The sequence below is a fragment of the Rissa tridactyla genome, unplaced genomic scaffold (assembly GCF_028500815.1).
Source record: "Rissa tridactyla isolate bRisTri1 unplaced genomic scaffold, bRisTri1.patW.cur.20221130 scaffold_37, whole genome shotgun sequence".
Taxonomy (NCBI): domain Eukaryota; kingdom Metazoa; phylum Chordata; class Aves; order Charadriiformes; family Laridae; genus Rissa; species Rissa tridactyla.
Window position 1 is genome coordinate 335,861 of NW_026529584.1, and position 24,692 is coordinate 360,552.

The following is a 24,692-nucleotide window of genomic DNA, read 5'->3' on the forward strand; positions in this document are numbered from 1 at the left end:
GCATTCCCATCCACAGGTGGGACATCATAAGACGGGGCAGCAGGTTTGTGGAAGGGATAGCAGCGGGGAGATGGAGGGTTTATGGTGAGAGACTTCTTACCTGTTGGGAGCTGCTGCAGAGAGCTGCTGGTGAAAATCTCGGCAATGGTCATTTTGGAGAGCTGGCCAAGATTGGCCTTAAAGTTCTCTGGGGGTATCAGGTCATCCAAGTGGATGGACTTCCACTCGCCTGGAGAGGCAAGAGAATGGGTCAGTCCATCCGCTCTCTTTTGGTGCATTGGCCATTTGGAAAACCAGCGAGCTTGGCTACTCAGATTTACCAGCCAACCAGGGCAGGAAGACAGCGAGAGATGGAGGATCCATCACTTCACATGTCTTCTCTGCAGGTCATCTTCCCCTCCCACTCTTTTCTTGACACAAAGAAGTGAGTGGAACCTTACCACTGTCAAAAGCCAGGTAGCTGCAGCCCCCCAGCACGCGTGGGACTTTAGTGATCAGCACAAGATGCAGCAGATGGGGGCTGGCCGACCTCCGTCGCTCGTCTGTGATGCAGTACCTGGAAGCACCACCAGGAGGTCAGAGCTGGTGAACTCCAAACTCGTTTGAGTGATCTCTCCAAGCAACAACTGCACCTCCTCCTTCTACATGCCCTTCCAGGGCTCCATCTCCCTTCCCACCAAAGGTTGCAGTCATCTGAATTGGCTTACTTGGGTGGATGCCACCCTGAGAAGACATTCTTTCTGGCCATGGTTGGTAGAATCTGCTACCAGCACAGGGGCAAAGGAGAAAACAGAGTCCAGAGCACAGCCCAGGTCAGGTCTCAGAGGGTAAAAAACAGGACAAAAGGCAGCACAGGATTCTGGGAAGTACATTGTGCCTGGAGGAAGGAAGGAAGAAAGAAAGGAGGAGGAATAAAGAAAGGAAGAGGAAGAAAGAAAGGAGGAAGAAAGATGGGAGGAAGGAGGGAGGAAGAGGATGAAGAAGGTGGAGGAGGAGGAAGAAGGAGGAGGAAAAAGGAGGGGGAAGGACAACGAAGGATGACAAAGGAGAAGAAAGAAGGATGAAGGATGACAGAGGACAAAGGAAAGCTGCTTACTTGGCACATGCCAGCAGTCTTTTGCTGCTCTGTGGCTCATCGAAATGAAACTGAACGAGGAGCAATCTTGCTTCTTGTGGGTCTCTGAAGAAATTCCTACAATGAAACAGCCTCTTTAATGCTTTCTCCTAATAAGGTCTCACCCCACCCCACCCCAAAGCACTGTGAGAAGTGGAATTCACCTGCAGGGTTAAAGAAAAGAAATACCAGAGCCCACCTGAGGTCCTGGCGGAAAGCGTGTTCAGTGTCAAACTGGCTTAGGAAAAGGCAGTGGATTGTGTCCGGCAGACCGAATGTCTTCCTCAGCACTTCTAAATCCTTCTGGTTTAGTAGCCTGGTGTGAGTAGAAACCTGCAGGAAAAAGGGAAATCAAAACTGGTTTTCCTGCTGCCTCAAATGGGCGGGATCCTGCAGGGCATCTTCATCGGGGCTTGGGTTCATCTACAGGCAACTGGAAGGTGCTTTGAGTAGCTCAGCCTGAGCCAGAGAAGGTCAGATCCCATCTGCCTCCCGAGGAAGGGTAGAGTCTACCCTGGCTGCAGAAGACCATGGAGGCAAAGAAGGTGGCCATAAGCCCATCATTGTCCTGGCCTAACCAAGATGTTGGGGGCACCGCAGAATCATACAATGGTTTTGGTTGGAAGGGACCTTAAAGATCATCTAGGTCCAACCCCTTTGCCATGGGCAGGGACACGTTCCACTAGGCCGGGTTACTCAGAGCCCCATCCAACCTGGCCTTGCTCACTTGGAAAACAAACAGCACCCTTGGGTACTTTACAGCCAAGCATGAGTACCTGCAGGCACAGTCCACTGGTGCTCCCTTCCTTCTTCTGCTGGTTCATCATCTCACTCAAGAGGCTGGCCAGGCTGTTGTGCTTCTGCTGGATGAAATACAGGTCCTGGATCTGCGTAGCATCCTTCAGAGCGGAGTACCTGAGGCGTAGGATGGCATCAGGAGTGGCACACTCCACCAGTTTGCTTGTGGCAGTGGAGAAGACCTGTTCTCCATAGGGTTCATAGCCTCCCCAGTGGGTGTGTTGGGAGCACTCCAGCGCGATGGTGGCGGACGTGTCATTGCTGAAGCCGATGAAGACATCGTGTTCCTTGGGAGCAAGCGTGTGGGACCAGACCCTGAACAAATCAGGGTTCTCAATGTAGACAAACCGACTGGCCCACCTTTCCAGGTCCTGCTTCAGGTCTTGCTGTTGCCAGTTGAGGATAGTGTTCATGTCCAAGCAATGTTTCTCCAGACGGCTCAGCAGAGGGGTGGGGAACTGTGTGTAGACCACTTTCTTCTCCTCTATAACAATCAGCCGGAATTCCTCCTTCACGCGGCTCTTCACCCTATGAGTGCCAAGGCCCAGGTCAACGTAGTAATTGCCCCCCAGGCTGACGACACATTGGTTGAGAGCATCATAAAGGCTCTCATACAGGTTCTGTATGTTGAGGAGGACAACAGGCCTGCCTATCTCCATGCAAATTTTCACCCTGTTCACAGAGCGGCACACCTGGGAATAATCCTGGTCCCGTGGGAAACCAGAGCCGAATATAATGTCACAGTTGCTGGTGTCTATCAGACGCGTCATCTGGATGATCTGAAAGGCAGCATTGTTGGTTGTCAGCAACAGGAGGTAACGAGATGTGAATGCCGCTTGCTCTTTGTCCATGTTTTCCTCCAACAGACGGATGCAGCTGGTTTCCACCGCAGAGTTGAGACGTAGCTCACTGGTGCAGTTACGGAAGATTTCCAGAGGACGGATATCTCTGGAGCCTCCAAAGTTTCTCTGGATGGCCTTGATGAGGAGCTCATCTTGAGAACCGCGCTTCATATTCTGTGTGTAGGACACGATCATTTTGATTAAGCTGTAGAAGTCACGAAGCCCAAAAAACTCTGTTTTCTGTATTTTCAGCACATTGCAGTAGAAGTTTGCCAGAATGGGGAACAAATGCTTGATTTTTTCAAGGTGAGGTTGGTCAGCACAGATGCCTTCAGCAGTCTTCACCAGCTCTTTCTCACTAGGTTCGGTCCGAAAGACAAGGAGGCCCCTGTTCATTTTGGCAGGGTCCAAGGCCCAGTTGGAGATGCCCACAAAGCCAACTTTTTTGTAAGCCTCTGGCGTCTCGTCATCAACGCAGCCATCTTCCAGAAGAGGATGCAGCGTCTTCAACGGCATATCAAGTGAGTCTTCTGCAAGACCGATCTCATCCAGCAGGACCACGGATGCAAACTCATTCAGGTTCTTGCCCTTCTGGAACTGAGCGCATTGTCGGAAAGTAAAGATGATACCTTCTGGTTTCGAGTGGGGGCTGCACTGGAAGGAGACCAGCTGGATCTCTTTGCACCTTTTGAACAATGGGCTTCTGGACAATGTACCTTCCATGGCATCTACAGCAATGGTTTTGGATAGAGATTTGGAGCTTCCCGGCTTGCCAACCAGAAAGAGCGGCACCCGGAGGTCCATACAGACAACCATCATGAAGATGTTCTCCCTCAGAGCATCGTTGCAGGCTGTGGCCTTAGGAATGGAGAGGTTATCAAGAAATACCTCCTGGCACAACTCAATCTCTTGCTTTAGCCAGGACGCAGGGACCGAGAAGCATTTTGCAATCTCCTCCAGGTACTCTTGGCGGCTCTCCAGAGACACGTAATAGCAGGCCCCCACCGAAAGGACCAAAGCCCTTTGTGCATCATTTAAGGTTGGCTCCTCTTCCTCCTCATGCCGCCTCTTCTCATCAATCTCATGGAAAAGCAGGTCTCTCAACTCATAAAACCAGAGCACTATTTTCATGCAGCGGTCTATATCCCGGAGGCTGGCGACTCTGCATTCGTCCTTCCTCTCTCTCAGGAACTTCTGGGAGGCTGAAATGACGTTGGTGAAGACATCCAGGTTTCCCTCAGGGATCTGGGTCTCCATGGTGGACTTCACAATCTCCCTGATGTACAGGCTTTGCGTCTTCTCGTTCAGCTCCCCAAAATCCCAGACCAGAGGTAATAAACTGGGAGGAAGGGGCTGCACCCGATACACCAACTGCCGCAAAGGAATGTAACCCAGCTTCTCCAGGGTGTCTTCACTCCGGACTCGGTATCCCAAGCCAGCTTTCTCCAGTTTCTCAATGGCCTCCTTGCTGTGTCTTTTGTAAGGGTTGCAAGCGGCCACCACTTTTAAGCGGCCAGTGGAAATCGGCTTTCCGTTGACGCTGTGATCACACAGCACTTCTTTGATGGCGAAGATGGCCTCCGAGGTGTTGGCTTCGTCGAAGAAGAGCACCGTGTCTATGTTGTGCTCTTCTTCGTTGGTGCGTGCCAGCTCAATGGCCTGCCTTACCTTCTTCTGGATGGTCTTGGAGGTGGTGCCGCCGTGAACACGCACCACCATCATATTCTGAATGGTCTTGCCTGCGTTTTGCAGGTTGCACATGAACTGCACCAGCTTCGTCTTCCCACAGCCAGTTTCACCCATGATGATCACGGGGATGCCACACTGGAACCGCAGGTGAATAGCCAACATCTTCATGGTGTTGTCCAGAGTCAGCTGGTATGAAGCATCTGGATCTTCCTGGCATTTCACACCAAAGACTCTGCAGAGGGCCTCCAACTGCTCGGTTCTGGATAAGGTTTCAAATTTCTTATTGAAAGGAACATTTTGCAGTGCCAAGGTCCTGTATAAATTCCTGCTCATAACTGCCCTCTCCAAAACAGCCTCGGAATAAGCATCAATAGCGTCAAAGTTCTGGTTGATATGGAAACCCAAAAATTCCATGGAATCATCCTCAGCGTGGAAGACTATATAAGGGTGAGACTGTTGTTCCCACTTGTGTCTTAGTTGGTACTCTCTCAAAACATTGTCCATCTCCTTCCACTCCTCACTTGGCACACTTTCGTCGGACACATTGAGGGAAGGCATGGCAAAGTCCTTGGACATGGCGATCATGAATTTAATGACAAATGTTTTGAAGCCAGAGAACTCCCCTCCGACCACTGTACTGCAGAAGACCGACTTCTCACACTTTTTTAGCTGGAAATTCAAGAAGCGCGTGAAGTTGCTGAGCTCAGTCCAGGAGGGGTTGCTTCTCTGGCAGAACTCCATCAAGCAGGCCAGGCATTCTTTCTCTGTCCCTTCGATCCTCCCAGGGACAAAAGTGAAACGGTCAAGGTTTTCCTTCTGTTTGTATCTGCTGAGGTATTGGTAGGACCTTTGGAAAACTTCGCTATTTAGCTTGTCCCGGTCAAACTGTTCCTCCCTCAATCCCTCAGGAGGGACAGAGCTGGGATCTTCCAGCAAGTTGAGCACCCGCCGTGGTGATACGCACTTCACAGTAGGAAAAAGATCCAAAAAATTTTCTTCCATTTCAACAGACATCTAAAAGCAAGAGGACACAAAACCACCACAAGGAACGTTTCCCATCTTCCCACATTTGCCTAAAACCCATTTTTATTTCCCCCCTGGTCACAAATGGTTCAGCAAGCTGGGAAAAAATGCAGAAATGCCAAGACTTCTCCAAGCCTTTGTGGGGATTGAAATCCCTACAACCGTTAAGATCTGTCTTGCCCAGCGTCTTGTCTTGGGTTGGGTGATCTTGTTACCTTCTCCTACACTTTCTCCTGTTCCACTAAACCCTTTTGGAGATGGAGGGACCTGAACTCAGCCAATATCCAAGGTATGGTGAGGAACCATAGACAGAAGAATCTAGGGTGCATTTCACATGTTTGGTAACTCTAAAGCATGGCTTGGGTGCAAATTAGCTTTAAAAACATGTGCGAGGTTCAAGTTACAGGAAAACTGGGATGAAAAAACTCCCTTTTTCCCTCCAAAACTCAGTTCAGGGCCTGATGTTTCACTTTGAGGAGAGGCACATTTGCCCTGATTGCTTCTGCGTAGGTGAGACATTGCCTCACTGGAGAGACAGACCCTAAATTGTGCATCGCTTCTGGCGGAGACATCAGAGTTTAGCAGGTTCACTCATGCTCAGCCCGCGCGCAGACTCCCCAAAATACCTCTTGCTTCCTTGTAGTGCTAACACCTTTCCCTTTCACCAGGTACTCGATCAAGTAAAGATGAGAGGGTTTGCACTTCCAGACTAAGCCGTCAGGACTCTGGATGTGCCGCAGGATGCACAGGTCAATCAGCAGCCGGTAGAGACCCTTCGATACCTGTCAGGGAAAAAAAAAACACAACCCCCCCGCGAAATTAAAATTGATGGAGAAGTCTGTCACAACACACTCGCTGTTCTGACTGGGCTGGATTTGAGTTTCCACCTCCTTCTCTTCTTCCCTGTGTGTAGGGTCTTCTGTGTTTCCCCACCTCTTCCTCTCCACTTTTATATCCAGGCACTCACCACTGGAGACACATCAATGTGGAAGATGGTGGGCTGAATTTCAGTCAAGGATTCCTTGATGGAGAAGAGCTCCTCCACGAAGAACTGGAAATCGATCTCCGACTCCATCAGCCTAATGGTTTTGTGAAGTGGTAGCGTGCCACCCAGCTGGGCACGGATCTTTCTGATGGTATTGTCCACAAAGAGAGACTTCCCTAAGGAGTGGAAAAAAACAGCCATCAATCACCTACCCTTGCATGCGACCCAAACCAAGGAAATCTCTCCCCAAAAGCACGTTGTGCCACCTTGCCTCCTTGGTTTAAAGTCCAACTCAAAATACGACTCCCCAGAAACTTACCCATTCCCGCTCGCTCCGAAAAGACGAACTTCACGTTCTGCTGATAGGGCTCTTCAAAAGCTTGAGCGACGGGGGCTGTCCCGCTCGGCACTTTGAGGTGCATCTTCAGGTAGGTCTGGATCTCTGTCTTGGAGTAGCAGGGGAAAGTCATCTTGTAGGCATCAAAGGCTGTGATAACATAGGAATTGTGAGCTTTGGCATTGCAGAAGATGATGAATCTGTAGTTGGGAATGCTGGAAGAGTGCACCAGGTGGAAGAAGCGGGACTCGAGTTGTTTGGAAACTTTATAAACTAATCTATCAGCACCCAGCAAGCAGTAGATCTTCTGGTCTTGGGAACCTGGGAAAAGAGCTCTCCTGACAAGCAGCTCCACCTCCTCCTCCTCCGTGTTGGGTGTGCACACCAGGACCTCATCGTACGATGGGAGAGGCGCCATCTTAGTGTGTCGGTAGACAAATAACATGTTGGGTAACATTTCCTCTTCCTTACACATGATGAGAAGTGGTTTCCCCGCTTCAAAGCCTACGGGTAAACTTCTCTCGACACGCGTGCTTTCTAGAGCGGCCAAGTGCTTCAGCGTCTCCCCAAAAACATCCAAGCCTATGTATTTATCAGACACCAGGCCAGCGAATTTCTTACAGTAGGCGTCCCAGAGCAGATTCACCTTGTCGTAAATAGACGGCAAGCTCTCAAAGGCAGTGGCCAACTCATCGTGCGCCAGGGTGCTGAAGGAAACCTGGTCGACATCTCTGCTGCCAGTCTGGAATTTCCGTCTCTTCTGCAGGAAGGTTTCTCTCGTCTCATCGTACAACTTGCTGAGCTCTTCAACCACCTCCTTGTTATCACCTTGCTCAAAGGCGAAATCCATGAGCATTTGCTCTGTGATGGGGGAGTTGGATAGGCAGCTCTGCAAGGCTGCCTTTGCCACTGACTCATCATAGCCCGATTCGGCCAAGCTTTTGATGAGCTGGGGAAAACGAATGATGTAATCGTTCCAGGTAACTGATTCCTCTCCTCCTGCCGACACATTCACAGAGTCCAGGGGAGTCATCAGTGCATCCTCCAGGGCTTTTTTGATATCTTCATCATTGATGTCATGCTTGATGATGGAAAGCATGATGAGCACCTGCGGTTCTACAATGCCTTTCTGGGCTCGCGCCAGCTGGCTGCATAAATAGAAGAGCTGGTGTGCAGTGAACAGGTTGAGGTGATAGTAGGTGTCCCTTTGAGTCTCCAGGTACTTCTTCCACTCTACCAGGCAATGCTCCATCACTTTAGAGAGGCTATCCAGCTCCTCCAGGAGGGGTCTTGTGCTCTGAACAAGGATTCCGGCAATTCCAAACTCTGTGTAGACCTTCACATGTTGTTGGGGGTTGCAGTAGATATCAGCCTTCCAGTTGATGAAGAGGATATTGCCAATGCTGAGAAGCTCCAGGTACAACTTTCCAATTGTTTCAACTTTTTCCAGTATCTGTAACAGGCCAAAGACACAACAGGGAAATGGATCATGTACTGCAGCATGTTCTCAACAGCTTCCAAACACTGATGAGGTCACACTGTCCTCCTGAGATCTATACAGCTCTGCTGTGAGCTCCCCAGAACAAGCAAGACATGGAAGTACTGGAGAGAGTCCAAGGAAGATAATGAGGGGACTGGACCATGTGGCTGCAGGGCTGGTGCCATACTCAAGGTTTGGGCTTCTACGATCATGGACCCATCTTTGAGAAGTTGGATCTACCTTTGAGAAGCTGGATCTACCCTTGAGAATCTGGATCTACCCTTGAGAAGATGGATCTGCCCTTGAGAATCCAGGTCTACCCTTGAGAAGCTGAGTCTGTTGGGAGATGAAGAGATTCACCAGACCAACTGGGACAACTGTGTCTTCACCAAGAAGCTGGCCAGGCCTCTACAGGGAGCTTTAGGCTAGACCTAGGGAAGGGGATGGAGTTTTGAGCAACAGAGAAGAGCCAGGGGCTGCTGGTGTATTAGGAACTAACAGGGAAATACCTGTGGAATGTCTCAAGGGAATTAGGGCATGTTCCTCTAAAAAGGACAAGTTGGGAGCTTTGGGGTGAAATTAGAAGTCAAGCCAAGAAAAAAAACCTTGTGTTTGGTGTCATGGTTTGGGCCAGATTGGTCAATGAGAATGACAGATGCTCTCCCCTACCTCTCAGGTAGGAGAGGAGGAGGAGAGATAAAGAGATTTATGAGTTTAGAAGGAACTAAATTACTTTAAGTTCTTTAGGTATGCCCAGAGAGGTGGTGGAAGCTCCATCCCTGGAGACATTCAGGGCCAGGCTTGATGAGGCTCTGAGCAATCTGATCTAGTTAAAGATGTCCCTGCTTACTGCAAGGGGGTTGGACAAGGTGACCTTTAAAGGTCCCTTCCAACCCAACACATTCTATGATTCTATAACTCTATATGTAAGAAATCAGGCAAAGAAGGCAGGAGACCAGCATGGCTGAGTAAAGACCTCCTGGTCAAACTACAGTGTAAGAAGGGAATGCACAGCCAGTGGAAGCAGGGACGTGTATCCTGGGAAGACTACAGGGATGCTGCCCAGATGCATAGGGAGGGGATGAGGAAAGCTAAGGAACAGTTGGAGCTGAGTTTGGTAAGGGGTGTGAAGAATGAGAAGGGGCTTCTACAGGTACTTTGGCTAGGAAAAGAAGATTAATGAAAATGTAGCCCCTGGTATATAAGACAGGAGAGCTGGTGTCAACCAACATGGAAAAGACCGAGATATTCAATTTTTTGCATGTTTTCAGTGGTAATCTCTCTTCTTGCATCTCTCAAGCCCTTGAACATCATGGCAGAGGCTGGGGGAATGAAGTCCCATCGCAGGAGATCAGGTATGAAATCAACTGAAGAATTTGAATGTACTTAAGTCCATGGGATTCTACTCCGCTCTGGTGAGACCCCACCCGGAGCACTGCATCCAGCTCTGGGGTCCCCAGCACAAGAATATGAGCCAGCAGTGTGCCCAGGTGGCCACGAAGGCCAACAGCATCCTGGCCTGTATACGAGGGCAGTGACCATCTCATATATAAAGGGGGCTTATAAGAAAGATGGAGAGAGATCTTGATGCCCCATCCCTGGAAGTGTTCAAGGCCAGTTTGGATGGGGCTTTGAGCAACCTGAACTGGTGGAAGGTGTCCCTGCCCATGGCAGGGGGTTGGAACTAGATGATCTTTAAGGTCCTTTCCAACCCAAACCATTCTATGAGTCCCTCCATAATGAAGTACAAAGATCTCGGATGGTCTGTTGGGCACCACAAGTGAAGAACAATGCTTAGGCAAGCAAATCCCACCCCTGTAGCTTGGAAAGTGGGCATCATCCTAGAACAATGCCTCTGCTCCTGAAAGGCCAGAACTGTAGGTCATGGATGTGTCTCCTGGAAAGAATTCCAGCAAAATCCCAAGCTGTTTCTCAGGCAGATGATGATGCTATGCTGTGTCTTACCTCCAGGAAACGGTTTGCCTCCTCTCTGCCCTGCTCAACCTTGGTGGCAATCAACATAAGCTTGTTCTGGAGCTCCGTCAGCTGAGACAAACTGTATTTCTTGGCCTTCTGGTCTGCTGGAGATGTGCTCTCCTCGCTGTCATTCAGCAGTCGCAATGAGACACAGTCTTCGAGAGTAGCCTGGAAAGCAGAGAAGACAACCAACATCCCCACATGGCCTTTCACATAGCTTTGAGTTGAAAGGCTGCACATCAGGGCTTTACATGTGTTGTACCACGTCCTTTGGAGAAAAGAAAAGTCCGTTTTCCACTGAAAATACTCGAGATTCAGCACAAAATCGGTGGTACTAGTTGCAAACCCAACTGGAGATCTATTGGCAATCTGGCATGCGCATCGGAAGTTGATTTCAAGAAAGATCTTTTCCCCCAGTGGCACTAAAAAAAATACAACTGGACAAGAAAGCCTCTTGGAGACCCTTTACCTTGAATTTCAGAGGTGCTGAGATGGTAAAAATCCCATTGTTGTTGATGCTTCTGGCTTGAGAGATCGAAGAACGCTCCACAGAGCCATGAGAGTCATGAACCATCTGTATCCATTCTCGATTGTCACAGGAATCTTTCTGTGAAAGAAGAACCAAAGGAAAATCCTGTAACCAGATGGAAGGATGCTGAGCACCACCCTCCCACCCCAAATTTCATGCAGGTGGGGTTTCTATTAACATTTCTTCTGAGGATAGAGTTTCCCATGGCTTCTGAGGAGACACAGACCCAGAGCTGGACCTCTCTAACACCCCAGAGCATTGGCATGTGGTGAAGCTCTTGCTCGTTGCTCTGGTTTTGGTGGGGAGCAGAGCGTAAGGCTCAGCTACAGCCTGGGGCACCAACACCAGGGATTCTCTTAAAGCAAAGTTTTTCTATCAAATTCTGAAACAGGTTCTGGAGTCTTCCAGCCTTGGAGATGCTCAAAACCCGATTGGACACGGCCATGAGCTACCTGCCCTACCTGACCCTATTTAGACATGACAATCTCCAGAAGTCCCTTCCAACCTCAACTATTCCGTGATCCTAAATTGTAGACTCCTGAACTCATCTCCTCCTCTTCACAACACCTACTGGCTCCTCTCTGGTTGCCCACACACATGTGGAAGGTTATTTGACATGTTCCACCAGGTTTCCACTCCAAAAAGAGCACGGCCTTTGCCCAGGTCCTGCCAGGCCCACATGGATGTCCTGGGGAAACCATCTTAACTGGCGTCAGACACCTACATGTGAGCAATTCGGCCAGACAGCAAGCATGCAAGTGACTTTTGGACATGGGACTTGAGGACTCACCAGCTTCTTGGGAAGATTCTTGTCTTTCACGATGGCTTCTCTGATGAAAGACAGAGCTTCAGAGAATTCCTTGAACCCGGCTGTGGGACTAAGGTCTAACACGATGGGGGCAGAAGCAGCCATGGCATCACGGAAGAACCTCACTCTGTCGATATCCATGTCGTTTTCACCAGCAGAAATCGATGCCAGATCCACAAATACGGGGATTTCCGTCTTGTCTTGAGGGTGGGAAATAATGAAAAAAGACAAATAAGAGAAAAAGTTGAGGAGTTTCTCTCCTCTTGTTCATGTAACACTGTGCTGGACATGGGGCAGACTAAGTGGTCTCCCTCTGCTGCTATATCTGATGGCTTCCTTCCTTCCAGCCCACCTTTTATTATGGTCTTGATCCAGGAGGTAAAACCTTTCCTTGCACAGTCCAGAAGTACCCTCAAAAAGTCCAAGACTCCCTGGGGAATTTCACTCAAACTTTTTTTCACCTTCATCAAGTCTTGGGTCATAAAATCGAGGCGCTTATTCTTGAATTCCTGCTCTTCCTGGAAAAAAAAAATAATAAAAATCAGTATGTGTCTGTTGGGAAGAGAAGAAGCTCAGTTCTGCCTCCTCCTCCCTGGGTAAGATGAGATCTTGGCCTCAAACTGCTCTTAAGTCTGCTCTTAAATTCGTCCCCATGGGCCTCCAGGATGAGTAGGAAGAGGCAACTGGAATTCCTTCAGCTGATCCCTCAAGTTTAATTGAAGGGGAAGGAATCACACCTCATAGGACTTCATTATAAACTACCACATGGACCTGTCTACCTGGATTTTCAACCAATACAGATGGCCACGTGTCTCCTACGTACGTATTTCGTCAGGTCGCTGAGAATCTGGAAATCGCCCTCCAGCCGAAGCATCTGCTGCAGATCATCGATCATCTTGGCAGTGTTGACCACTTTTGAGAGGGTCAGGTAGTTTTCAATCCTCTCCACCGCATCTGCCATCCAGCCAGCTTTTCCATTCCTTGGCCCTTCACTGTCCTCCAGGATTTTAAACTCCTCCAGGAGCTGATCCTTCTTTCCCAGCAGGTTCTTGAACGAGCTCTCCACAGTGCCGAGGGTGATGGAGAAGTCTTTGAGGGACAGGTAGGTTTTCTGAAGGTCAGCAATGGCTGGCTTATAAATTTTTTCTTGAACATCTTCTATGGAGAAAATGTGATCTTCAGGTGTGGTGGCTTTGGTTTGCTCTGCTCTCATCTTCCACAGCCTACGGAAACATTGGCTTTTCTCCATGATGTCAAGTTTTTGCATCATGTTGCTATAAATGTCGAGGACATGCGGTTCCATTTGACTCATGCCATCGATGGAGAACTTCTTCACTGACATCTGATCTTTAAAACTCTCGTTGTCCATGATGCTTTTCTCCACGGTACTTCTATCCACTAAAAACCAGGTGGGAACAAGAAGGAAATCACATCGCTTGTCTCTTCACCTGATGTCAACAGGTTCCCTCATCGTGTTTTCCTCCCACCCACTGTGAGACTCTGTATTTTAGGAGACATCTCCCCACTCAACAGCCACAGAAGGAGCTCCATTAACCCAACCGGTACCTTTTATCATGTCCTCTATGGCACGGCACAGGCGGAGAAAGGAGCACCTTTGCTTCTTCAGCTCTTCCAGTTGCTCAAACTCCTGCTTCCTGACCTCCAGCACTTTTGTTATACACTGGGAGAAAGAGGAATCTGGAAAAAAAAAAGACCCAGACATGAAGGAGAACCTCTTAGAAAGAGAAGACCTGAAAGGAACAGAACCTCTGCCATCAAAAAAAAAAAAAAAAGTGTGTTTCAGTTTGCAGAAAGCCTGCAACCTTTTCCCAATGCTGTGTTGCCAAAACCACCAGAAATATCAATAAAGTCTATTCTCGGAGCGGAATTTGGAGGACTTGCCCCCCAAAACACCAAAAATATCAATAAAGTTTATTCTTGGAGCAGAATTTGGAGGATCTGCCTCCAAAAGTGCCAAAAATATCGATAAAGCGTATTCTCGGAACACAGTTTGGAGGACTTGCCCCCTTTTCCTCTGGGTTTGAATCGAATGGAGATGGAGTTTGCCATGGGCCTGAAGGCAAGGCCTGTAACCAGGAAGCTGCACCACTGCGATCCTTGAAATAAATTCCACAAACACCCCAAAACTTTAACTGCATTAAAATAATATCCCAGCGTTTTCACCCCTTCCTGCTTCTGAAATTGCTTAAAATCCCCTCAGTGACCAACTATTGCATTTTTGCTTTTGTTTTTTGGACTCCCATTGCGGATAATTTTCAGGGTTTTTTTGCATTTTATCCAGTAGATTTATCTCCTGTTGGCCACATAACTATGAAAACGTGAAACTCCGAAACCCCAAACTTACCACAGATGCACAGGATCTTCTTAAACTGCTCCCCATACTCTAAGATGTTAGAGAGGATACTGCAGGGAACATCTCCAGAGAGAACGCAGCGTCCCACGAAGCTGGAGAGCTTGTACACCTGGGAAAGGAGGTCTTGCGCACTGTCACTGAGCTGAACTGGAAACTTGCGCTTTGATTCTTCTGTAAAATAAATGAAGTTTGGTGAAAGACAGCCAGCAATTTCTCTCCTCTATTTCTTTTGAAGCCAGACCCTCGGGAAGAGCCAGCAGCTTCCAGTTTGCAGGGCTCCATCAACCCACCAGTGTGCAGGACAGATGTCTGGTTGCCTTCTAGCTCAACCATCAAAACCAGCACCTTGGTGAAATCCCAGATTTCCTTTGGGAATTCCAGGTATCTCCCTATGCCTGAAATAAACTGTGGGGACCACCTAGGAAACCACAGGCCACCTAGGAAACCATGGGGGCCATCTAGGAAACCATGGGCCTCCTAGGAGATTGCACCTGAGGTTGGGCAGCCAGTTCGGGTGGATGTGGAGGGCTTTCAAGAGGGCCTGGGTGACAGGAGAGGGTGCTGGGTGGCTTTGTTCTGGCCAAGGGGAGGTGAAGGGACAATCCCACCACAGCCAACAGCTACTATGGGAAGGGCAGCTGTGGAGACACCAAGCCCAGGGTCTTTTTAATGGTGCCAGGAAGTTGTAGCAGGGAAAAACATCCACCTCTGGAAAAGTTAGAAATCTGGTAATTTTTAAAAATGAGAGCAGGAAAAAATAAGAAGTAAAAGAATTGTTGACTATACCAATGAGAAGAATCGAGAAGGAAAATATAAAACACTTTTCAAAAGTTTAAAAATTCCAAATCATTATTTTTGCTTTCAGATTTTTGTATCATCTGAAATTAAACTTCAAATTTCCTTTCCTATTAAAAACCCCCAAACCTAAAGACCCAACCCAGCTAGCTCGTACTACACTGTTTGCTAGAATTCACTTCCCATTATTCTTTAGGAATACCCCAAAATAGGAAGCTTTCTAAAAGTTTGATGAATTGATGATAAAAATGAAGCCTGCAAGAGATACATCCAAATCTGAAGCTGGAAGGGGGTGAAGGGCCGAGAAATTAACCCAAGAAATAGAGCAAGCATATGCAGACAGAAAGTATCTAATTTTCACTAAATATGTTCCAGAGATCAGAAGTCATCATTTCCTACTTTTATTTGTTCTTAAATAAATCCACTTGATCAAGCTGTAACGCCTTTCCTGTCGTATTTTAAACTATTGGAGTTTTAGGCTTCCCTAAAAAAACAAACTTAATGATGGAGAGTTGTACAGAAATGCACTTTCCAGTGCTTTTACAAAACTCACAGCACAAACCTGCTCTTCGTCTCCTCACTTCAAGAAATAGCGACACATTCTGAACCACAATGAGAAACAGTTGGATGCAAAACCATCTCCCAGTCAAAGAAGGGCCAATACTGGCTTTGTCTAACCATGGAAACCCTCCAAGCGCGGTGATGCCACCACCTCACTCTTGTCCTAACGCTTAACCGTCTTTGCTCTGGACATGCTCTGGATCCATAATGTCCTTCCTCTCAACAACTCAACAACTTTGTTGAACGCGCAATGAAGCAGCATTGCAATGGGATAAAGAAATCAAGATGTTTCTCTATTCCTGGAATGAATCTCCATTTTTTCTAGCATGGAAGATTATGCTTTCCCCCCCCCCCCCCCATCTCATTTTGTGTTGTCAACAAGATCGGAAGGTCCCTGTGAAAAGACCTGGTCTTCCCATCTATCTTCACTTACAACCCTAGAGCTTCTCCCAAGAAAAGCCCTCAGGGGATACTCACGGACAGCAGAAATGAGATCACAGACCACGGGAGTGCTGAGCAGGTTTGCAAGAACGGGGCCAGTGCTCTCATCAAAGGTTTTGATGCTTCCCAGCCTATTCACCTCCCAACACATTTTCTCCACAAGAACGGAAAGCACTGTCACTGCAGATGGTTTGCTCATCTTGAGGAACACATGTATCCTGGATTTTAGAATGGATTCCTAGAAGGATGAGAAATTTCTCCTCTTTAGGGGCTTTGTGCACTCATGACTGTTTCCAAAAAACCCTTCCCTGCATCACAGAACTTCCCCAACCCAGGAGGTTTTCACTCCTCCTTGGAGCTTCCTGAGCAGAGACACACGTTGCCGGGAAGCAGTTGCTCAGCAAAACCTGTGAGCACAAAATTCACCCACACCAATTTAAATCTCAGAATCATAGAATAGTTTGGGTTGGAAGGGATCTTAAAGATCACCCAGTCCCAACCCCCCATGCCCTGGGCATGGACACCTCCCACTAGACCAGGTTGCTCAAAGCCCCGTCCAACCTGGCCTTGAACACCTCCAGGGATGGGTTGGATGGGTCCCGTTCTGGGTGCCGGGATTGGGCTTATAAAAAAGTTATGATGGCACAGAGTGGGGGCCAACAAGGGCTGCAGAAAATTTGCTCTTAAGTTGCGTTTTTGTTTTCCCCAGTCAATGGTTGAAGTGCTGCTGCTTAGTTATCTCTGCAGACAGCTAATGAGGTGCCTCCAGAGGGGGAATATGTAAGGCAGGGGATGTCAGGAGGATGAATCATAAAATCAACTAGGTTGGAAGAGACTTTTCAGAGGGATCCCTGCTGCTCCAACAGCATTAGAAGAGTTGGCAAAGCGGGACATAGAAACCTCCAGCAACCCAAGGAGGGGTGGTGGCTCTCCTACCTTGCTTTTATCAAGGGCTCTGATCCACTGGATGATGTAATTTGTAAAGCAGCTCTCCAGCTCTGCATCGTAGTTCTTCTCCATCATCAGGAAAGCCTCACAGAAGTCCATGAGGTGTTTGTCATTAACCTACGGCAAGGAAAAGCTGAAGAGGCAGCTGCTTTCTGGTTCCTTACCAGTCTGCTCGAGTTCCAACACCAAAATGGTGACTGAAGCAAAACCCAGGGTGGCAAAGACCAGGAGCATCATCCCCCACCAACTGGAGGGTCTCCATGACTCACTTTCTTCAGCCAATTCTCAAACATGTTGCAGATCAAGCTCCGCCACTCCTTGGTCCACTCTGTGCAGAGGATCTCAACTGAAAGCAGCTGCTGCCACATCTAACAGAGGAAGAGTAAAACCCACCAGCTGACCTTGAGGAACACCCAGATCACCCAAGGGTGGTGGCTCACATTGGTCTCTGGGTCTCATCACTCACCTCAACTTTCTTCAGGAAGGATTTCTTCTCTGTGGGTACCTTGTGAAAGCATCTCTTGAGCCATGGCATGGTGAAACGTGAAAAATCTTGAAACATTCCCGGTGAAGTAAACTGCTGGAATTCCTTGAGAAACCGAAGAAAAGAGTGAGCCAGAAGCTCTGGGCTCTCCTAGCCTACAAACAGGAGGCCAAGCCCTCGTGGCAGAAGCCACAGAGCTTGTTCTCACCTTGTTGGCTTGGAGCAAATCCTCTTTGCTCACAAACATCCCCAGTAGCTGCAGCATTATCATCATGGAGCTGAATGACACTGGTTTCGTTGGTTCCTCCAAGAAATGCTTCAGCAAGATATACACGAAATTCAGGCACTGCAAGATCTCGTCCTCATTTGTGGTCTTCAGTGGCTGCTTTGAAGACACCAACGGGCACCTATGGATGCGGGAAAGGACCAAACACTTGCAGTTGCTTTTCCAGTCACTACCTGACCACAGCCACCATCTGCAGCTGGGAGACTTGGGCAGGTACATAGGACACCACCCTTGTGAGTCTCCATGCTCTCCAGCCACGGTGGGGTTAAAGACATCAAAAATTAATGGGCAAATTGTGGCATCCACCCTTTTTCTGCTCAGCCAGGGCTCTATCCACCTCTCCCCAGACCTTTTCCAGAGGTGTCACAACACCTGTCCTCTCACAAAGCCCCCACTCACAAGTCTTTGAACCAGGAGACCATTCCAGTGGTGACACTTTCCAAAGCCACGTTCAAAGACTCTTCCTGAAAAAGAGGACAGAAACACATTAAGGACAAAAGTAAGAAGGCTTCTGCTCCCACACCTGAGGAGCTTCACCACTAAAACACTCAAGTGTGAAGTTTGCTGGCAAGATTAAAGGGATTTTTTTTCTCTGGTCAACAGGATTTCTACGCTTAAGTCCTTCAGTCCTGCTGAAAATCTCTGTAGGAATCAAGGACACCTTCTAACCCACGTTTAAACAGCCCCACCACTCCCTGCAGAGCAGAAGGTCTTCCACCAGTCAGTTGTCCTTACAGGCACTTGGGACAAGTCTCCACTGAAGTCCAGGATGCGCTCGTACAAGGTCTGCAAGAGCAGCTGGGGTGGAAGGTGAATGGCAGGCAAAGGGTCCCTGGTGAAGTTCCTCATGGCCACCATCTCCATCACCTTCTTTGCCAGTGGAGAACATCTTTTAATCAAGGTCTTGTGAGTGTCTATCATCCTCAGGACTTTCCTAGGAAAGCAGGTCAAGAACATCAGGTGGACTTTGAAGGACCAGGAGGCATGTTGGTGGTGTTTGAGATGGCCCCATGACTGGTAGACACAGTGGTGACCTACAGTCAGGGTGGCTGGGGGCTGGAAGGAGGAGCTGGTGTTTGTCAGTGAGTGACTCTACACATCAAAGCAGGATTTTTTTGGAAATTCATCTGCTTTAAGGTCATGAAGACAAAAATCAGGGTTTGGCTTGACCTTGACAGGCTGGAAGAGTGAACCTGAGCCAACCTCATGAAGTTTAACAAGGCCAAGTGCGAGGTCCTGCACCTGGGCCAGGGCAACAGTTTTGAACTAAAAGAGGGAGGTTTTGGATCAGACTTCAGGAAGAAAAGTTGCATGATGAGGGTGGTGAGACACTGGAATGGGCTGCCCAGAGAGGCTGTCTGTGCCTCATCATTGGAAGTGTTCAAGGTCAGGTCAGATGGGGTTTTGAGGGACGTGATCTAGTGGAAGATCCTAGAATGGGTTGGGTTGGAAGTGGCCTTCACAGACTGTCTAGTCCAATCCCCCTTCAAAGATCGTCTAGCCACGGACAGGGATGTTTTCCCCATCCTTGGAAGAGTTCAAGGTCAAGTTGGACAGGGTTTTGAGCAACCTGATCTACTGGAAGATCATAGAATGAGTTGGGTTGGGTTTGGGTTGGGAAGGACCTTCAAGGATCATCCCTGCTGTGGACAGGGACATATTCCCCATCGATGGCAGTGGTCAAGGACAGGTTGGATGGGGCTTTGAGTAACATGATCTACTGGAAAGTGTCCCTGCCCATGGCAGAGGGGTTGGACTGGATGATCTTTGAAGGTCCCTTCCAACCCATTCTCTCCTCAGAACTTCTCCCATCCAGCTCTCTGGATGAGACCACACGGCACCTGGTTACATCCTGCCCCTGAGGACCACCCACGCCCCCCAGGGCAGGGGACACAGCATGCCAAGGAGAAGGGGCAGCTCCTTGAGATGCCACCAAACAGAAGGAATGAAAAGTGTTTTGAAGAGCAGGACAGTTTGTTACCCTGATGCTATCTTGGCCTTTCAGACCCACCTTTGCTTGTCTTCATCATTCCACAGCTTTTTGAAGACTTCTGGAGGAGGTTCACATGGGACAAAGGGGTCCTTCTCCGTCTCCTTGATCGCGTAGAGCAGCGGGACCAGCCAGATCCACAAGGTGCCATCAGTGTTCATGAGACACACTTTCTTCAGAGTCAGGAAGTATTTGCTGCAAAAAAAAGTCCAAAAAAGTCAAACTTTACATAACCAAGCTCTGGGATGCCAGTGGGAGATATGTGCCAACATGAGATGGAGTCTTTTCCTACAACTGATGATAGGATCCATCCTGCCTGAAAAGAGCTCGGATTGAGACACCTCCAGGGGACTATCGGTATCAGAGATAACCGATGCTCTTTGATGTGCCCAGGGTCCCCAAGATGGACTCCACCAGGCTGGAAGCCACTACCCCAGGTTTATGCATCCTCAAAGACCCCTCAGGGTGGCACATGGCACCCAAAGTGATATGTGGGGACAACTGAGCTGAGCCTTGGACCTCCAAAGGCGCCATTGCTCTGAGCAAGCAGGTTGACAAATCGAAATTACCTTTTTCCTCTTAGTTTTTTGTATTTTTTTTCAAAGAACTTGATGTCCTCAAGGTGCTTCTCAACCTTGGCGAGGGACTTCTGGCTGAGGGAAATGTTGTAGCGAATCGAGATGTGAAAGGCAAACAGGAGCTTCAGAAGTTTCCGTTTCTCAGTCTTCAGGCACTCAATGATGTCTTTTATGAAGGCTCTGATATTGTCTCCCACCTGGACAACAAGAACAAGGAGAAGGTCTTTCACCGGCCTGGACAAGAGGTGTATTTTCTCCAAGAACAGCCTGGTCCAGGGAGGTGGAAGATGCTGCTGCCATGGGGCACCTTGTGGGGCACCTCCCTAGGGAGAACTTATTTATTCCTGGTTCCACGCTTCCATCCAGGAAGGTCCTAGATTCTAAATACACTGGGCATGAGAACGCTCTCAGCTTCACCCCAAGAAGCCATCACCCAAAATGAGGGACATCATTTTGCCAGCTCAAGAGGTTTTGGTGGATGCTTACCGCTTCCACATCTGAAGTACAGGGTATCTGAAAGTATTCTCCTTTCTCGGCATCCCCAAGAGAGATGTTGGTGCTCTCCTTGTACCTGTCCAGTTTTCTCTCTATATCGTCCACGGAATTCCAGGAGGTGGCGGAACCAAAGAAATTGCATTCCAGGTACTCCATCTGCGTCTTGCACCTGGACACCTTCTTCCCGGAAAATGGGTGGGACAAGGTTTTCCAGGTGTTGCTGCTGCTGTCGGGGAAACTGCATTCAACCTGTTCAAAGAAGGTCCACGTTCCTACGGCGGGGGGAAAAAGGAAGAGTTTGGGAACGAAAGTCGGTGACACAGCAGAAGGTTGTTCCACCATTCAGCAAGACCTGGACAAGCTAGAGAGGTGGGAAGAGAAGAACCTCATGAAATTCAAAAAAGGGTCCTACACCTGGGGAGGAATAACCCCATGCACTGTTACAGGTTGGGGGTTGACCTGCTGGAAAGCAGCTCTGCAGAGAAGGACCTGGGAGTCCTGGGGGACAACAAGTTGACCATGAGGCAGAAATGTGCCCTTGCGGCCAAGAAGACCAATGGTTTGCTGGGATGCATCAAAAAGAGCATGGCCAGCAGGTCGAGGGAGGTCATCCTCCCCCTCTACTCTGACCTGGTGAGGCCACATCCTGAGTAGCGTGTCCAGTTCTGGGCCATCCAGTTCAAGAAGGACAGGGAACTACTGTAGAGAGTCCAGCAGAGAACTACAAAGATGATCAAGGGACTAGCACAGCTCTTATGAGGAAAGGCTGAGAGACCTGGGTCTGCTTAGCCTGGAGAAGAGAAGACTGAGAGGGGACCTCATCAATGATGGCCATCACTATTGTGTCTGGTCATGACTTCGGGGTAAATAAGAACACTTACCGTCCGCTTTGATCTCCATTTTGGGTACATTCACCACACGATAGAATTGAGTGTTTCTGTACTTGAAGGTCTCCAGGATGTCGGAGTTCTCCAGAGAAATGTGCTCTAATTCACACTCTCTCTCTTGGCTGTAGGTGTTAATGAGGGCGTATTTATAAAAGATGAGGCCTTGTTGCAGGCGAGAAAGGGGGATCCTGGCGCTGCCCACGATCACTTTCTCTCTGGAAGAGGAAGAGAAGGAGCTTGTTGGCTTGGGGTTGACCTTGATGGCCAACAGTCAAGTTTTGATGGTCAGTGGTCAAGCCAACATTCAAGTTTTGGCCCATCCAACAAGACATTGTTGGTCTTTGAAAGGTCAGAGAGAAACCCACAGCCTGGTTCATCAGCCAGCGGACTAATTAAATCAACCAGCCCAGGTCAGATTCTCGCACGGGGCTGAAAGTTCCTGGCCCCAACAAAAATGGCACCTCCATCTCCATTTGGGAGTTCACCTCCACCCTCTGTGGGAACCTGCAAGCAAGGTCCTTCAGCCCAGAGCTGGATCTCCTGCAGGAGAACCATGGTGGAAGCACCTCCTCATTGGAAATTCAACCATTTTTTTTTTTTTTTTCACCTTTTCTCCATGTTGGCGAATTCTTCGCAGTGGCCGGGCTGTTTGTAGAAGACAACGCAGATCTTGGATCGTTCATCGAGTTTGGAATGTTCTGCCAGCACAGCAACAAACTCCAGGGTCATCATGTCTTGTGGGGGGTGATGTCCACCAAAGAGATAAGGGTTGGGCTCGCAGCTGTTGGAAAAGAGGTGGTGGGTCTCCACCGCGTCCTCCCGCCACCATCCCCCTTCCCCGTCTTCACCTGCCCCACCACTCACGTCCACTTCAGCTGGCTCCTGGATGGCATTCTTGGAGGTTGCGCGTCCCCTGCGTCGTCACCTCCTGCCCTGTTGAAGAACCCTTGGTTACTCTGAGGTCTTCCTCTGCAGGAAGAGGATGTGGAAAGACACCGTGGGTGTCCCCCTACACTGACCAACAGGTGGGATTTGAGGGGAAAAGGGACCTAATGATGCCCAAGCTGTATCTCCTCCTTCCCCTGGGGAGCTGCTGGACCTCTAGCACTCCAGATCCAACCTCAAACCCTTCAGTGATGACATCCCTCTCTGCAACAAACCTGCTGGAAGGTCCTGGGCCTTCTCTGATCTCCTGGATATCTGCAAGTGAGGAGAAAGCATCGATTAACACCTCCAAAGAAGGTGGCAAGCCAAGGAAAGGTAGAAACTGGGGTGTGCCAGGGAGAGGGGGGCTCCTCGCAGCTTGGCCATGGTCTTCTTGGAAGAAGAACTCCAAGCCACTCTAGGAGCGAGGTCTTCACCGTCCTCCTAAGCTCCACCAGCACTCGGGCACAGCCCTGTAGAGGACAGGGATGGGCAGAGAGGCTGGCAGGGTGAGGGTGGCTCATTACATCTTCTTCCCCATCCTCTTCCCTCAACAGTTCCCAAGAGAAGCCCAGGAGGCTTTTGGGTGCGGTGTCACCAAGAGCTTCCACCTCCCAACCAGCTCTTATCACCCAGGGCCGCTCCCGACACAACTTGGCACCTAGTTTGTCCTCAAGAGAACAGGACGTAACTAAGGAAACACCCTCAGTGGTACCTGGGCGGTTGAGGTTCCCCTGGGTTGTCATCTCCGCTCTCCTGACGTGACCTGGGACCTTCCCCTGGAGAAAAGAAAAATGGGAAGAGTTGAAGGAACAACAAAAAAAATGAAGTTCAAAAGCTGAGAGCTCAAAAGACTGGAGAGACAAAGAGCCGGGCAGGGGCTTCTTCTGCCTGTAGCACTTGTAGAACATTGAGCTCCAAAATCCAGGCCAATGATGCTGTCCTGGCATGGACAACTCAACCCTTGTCCTCCAAGAACTTTGGCCATGAGCTTCAAAAGCCACCGTGGACTCACTGGACTCCGGAGTTGCTCTCGCATTCCCAATGCTCCCTTTGGATGGACACCGGCATTCTGGTAGTTCTCCATCTCCACCGAGGTGTGGTGGTGATCTGGGATCTGCTGGAGCTCAATCTCATCTCCTGGTGGGACTGCGGGGGCCTGGGAAGGAGAAGAACGGAGTCCCTGCTCATCACAAGAGCTTTGGGAGGAACACTGGAGCCACCTCAGAGCACACCGTGGCCGTGGCTGGGGCTACGACTCCTTCAAGCCTAGAACCTGGCCAATGTGGGACCGCTTTGGCAAGGCCAAGCCCTCAGAGATGCCTGACCAACCCAAAGATTCCCCAGCAGGTCCCAAAACTCACATTCATACACATGCTTGGCTTAATAACCCCAACTTTTGGCTGAAATTGGGCCCTCTTTTTTAAAATTGACCTCCCCATTGGAGGACCAGGTGGAGGACTCCAACTTGGCCAACGATCTGCTCCACCTCCCCTCGTTCTCTACAACAAGAATGTAAAAATATGAGGAATCTGGGGGGGATTTAGGTTGTTTGTTTTTTTTAACTGAGGACCTGGTGCAGTGATTTCTGCCACGTCGTTTTGTTTTCTTGAATTTCTCTCACTTTTCACTTCATTTTTTTCTCTCGACCTAAAAGTTGCATTCCCTTTCATTTTTGCATAACAATGAATCCAGACAAAACCCGGAGTGGGAAGCGAAGCCAGTCGGCAGCCAGGCCGGAAACAAGAAGTTGCTCAGACCCCAAAATTGGACATTTTTGCTCCCAAAAATTAAAAAAAAAACCCCAAATTCCGAGTTCTGGAGGAGCTGGCCACGCCCACCTCATGTCCACTGAGGGCTTCAGGGGCCTGATCCTGCCCGGAACCTTCATCTCCTGCCAGCAGATCTGCTGGCTCTACAAAAGAATGAAGAAGAATGTGAGAGTGGATTTTCCTCGATTTTCCCAGATTTACACAGACTTACACAGATTTTCCCGGATTCCCATGAGGATCCCTACCTGGTTCGTCGCAGAGAAACTCCCAGGTGTCATCGTTGAGGTGGGATGCATGGTGGCCCGTCACATCCTCCAGGGTGGCACCTGCATCCTGGTGTCCCGCCATGGGAATGGCGGGGGGGACCCGGGGTGACATCACAGGTGGGAAAACGTCACCGTCGTCCCCTGCCTGGGGTCCCCCCTCGTCCCCCCGAGGGGAGGCGAAGTCAACACCAGGTTCCTGGGAAGGGTCCATGGTGGCAGGTGGGACCTGGGGGGGGGACGGGGGGGATGATGTAGGCAGCTTTTGGGCTCAGAAACAGGGATTTAGGGAGTTTTTGGGCTGAGAAACAG

General features: G+C 49.3%; 1 protein-coding gene across 3 annotated transcripts in view; it reads right to left on the reverse strand.

Annotated features, from left to right (window-relative positions):
• Nucleotides 1–24,692, reverse strand: part of LOC128903472 (E3 ubiquitin-protein ligase rnf213-alpha-like) — a 43,542-nt gene that overhangs the window by 17,944 nt on the left and 906 nt on the right. For all 3 annotated transcript variants that reach the window (XM_054187484.1, XM_054187483.1, XM_054187485.1), the window contains exons 2-34: nucleotides 24,363–24,609; nucleotides 24,187–24,260; nucleotides 23,361–23,504; nucleotides 23,061–23,124; nucleotides 22,582–22,621; nucleotides 22,286–22,354; nucleotides 22,029–22,202; nucleotides 21,416–21,636; nucleotides 20,526–20,806; nucleotides 20,031–20,236; nucleotides 19,483–19,656; nucleotides 18,207–18,405; nucleotides 17,871–17,935; nucleotides 17,394–17,592; nucleotides 17,168–17,290; nucleotides 16,971–17,069; nucleotides 16,690–16,818; nucleotides 15,790–15,991; nucleotides 13,948–14,127; nucleotides 13,149–13,280; nucleotides 12,406–12,980; nucleotides 11,935–12,100; nucleotides 11,565–11,782; nucleotides 10,715–10,852; nucleotides 10,234–10,413; nucleotides 6,771–8,241; nucleotides 6,434–6,627; nucleotides 6,093–6,248; nucleotides 1,891–5,457; nucleotides 1,314–1,447; nucleotides 1,097–1,192; nucleotides 441–556; nucleotides 101–229 (exon numbers count right to left, since the gene is read on the reverse strand). In XM_054187484.1, the coding sequence (XP_054043459.1) occupies nucleotides 101–229; nucleotides 441–556; nucleotides 1,097–1,192; nucleotides 1,314–1,447; nucleotides 1,891–5,457; nucleotides 6,093–6,248; nucleotides 6,434–6,627; nucleotides 6,771–8,241; nucleotides 10,234–10,413; nucleotides 10,715–10,852; nucleotides 11,565–11,782; nucleotides 11,935–12,100; nucleotides 12,406–12,980; nucleotides 13,149–13,280; nucleotides 13,948–14,127; nucleotides 15,790–15,991; nucleotides 16,690–16,818; nucleotides 16,971–17,069; nucleotides 17,168–17,290; nucleotides 17,394–17,592; nucleotides 17,871–17,935; nucleotides 18,207–18,405; nucleotides 19,483–19,656; nucleotides 20,031–20,236; nucleotides 20,526–20,806; nucleotides 21,416–21,636; nucleotides 22,029–22,202; nucleotides 22,286–22,354; nucleotides 22,582–22,621; nucleotides 23,061–23,124; nucleotides 23,361–23,504; nucleotides 24,187–24,260; nucleotides 24,363–24,594 (10,147 nt within the window). In that variant the 5' untranslated portion in view covers nucleotides 24,595–24,609. The remainder of the gene's footprint in view (nucleotides 1–100; nucleotides 230–440; nucleotides 557–1,096; nucleotides 1,193–1,313; nucleotides 1,448–1,890; nucleotides 5,458–6,092; nucleotides 6,249–6,433; nucleotides 6,628–6,770; nucleotides 8,242–10,233; nucleotides 10,414–10,714; nucleotides 10,853–11,564; nucleotides 11,783–11,934; nucleotides 12,101–12,405; nucleotides 12,981–13,148; nucleotides 13,281–13,947; nucleotides 14,128–15,789; nucleotides 15,992–16,689; nucleotides 16,819–16,970; nucleotides 17,070–17,167; nucleotides 17,291–17,393; nucleotides 17,593–17,870; nucleotides 17,936–18,206; nucleotides 18,406–19,482; nucleotides 19,657–20,030; nucleotides 20,237–20,525; nucleotides 20,807–21,415; nucleotides 21,637–22,028; nucleotides 22,203–22,285; nucleotides 22,355–22,581; nucleotides 22,622–23,060; nucleotides 23,125–23,360; nucleotides 23,505–24,186; nucleotides 24,261–24,362; nucleotides 24,610–24,692) is intronic.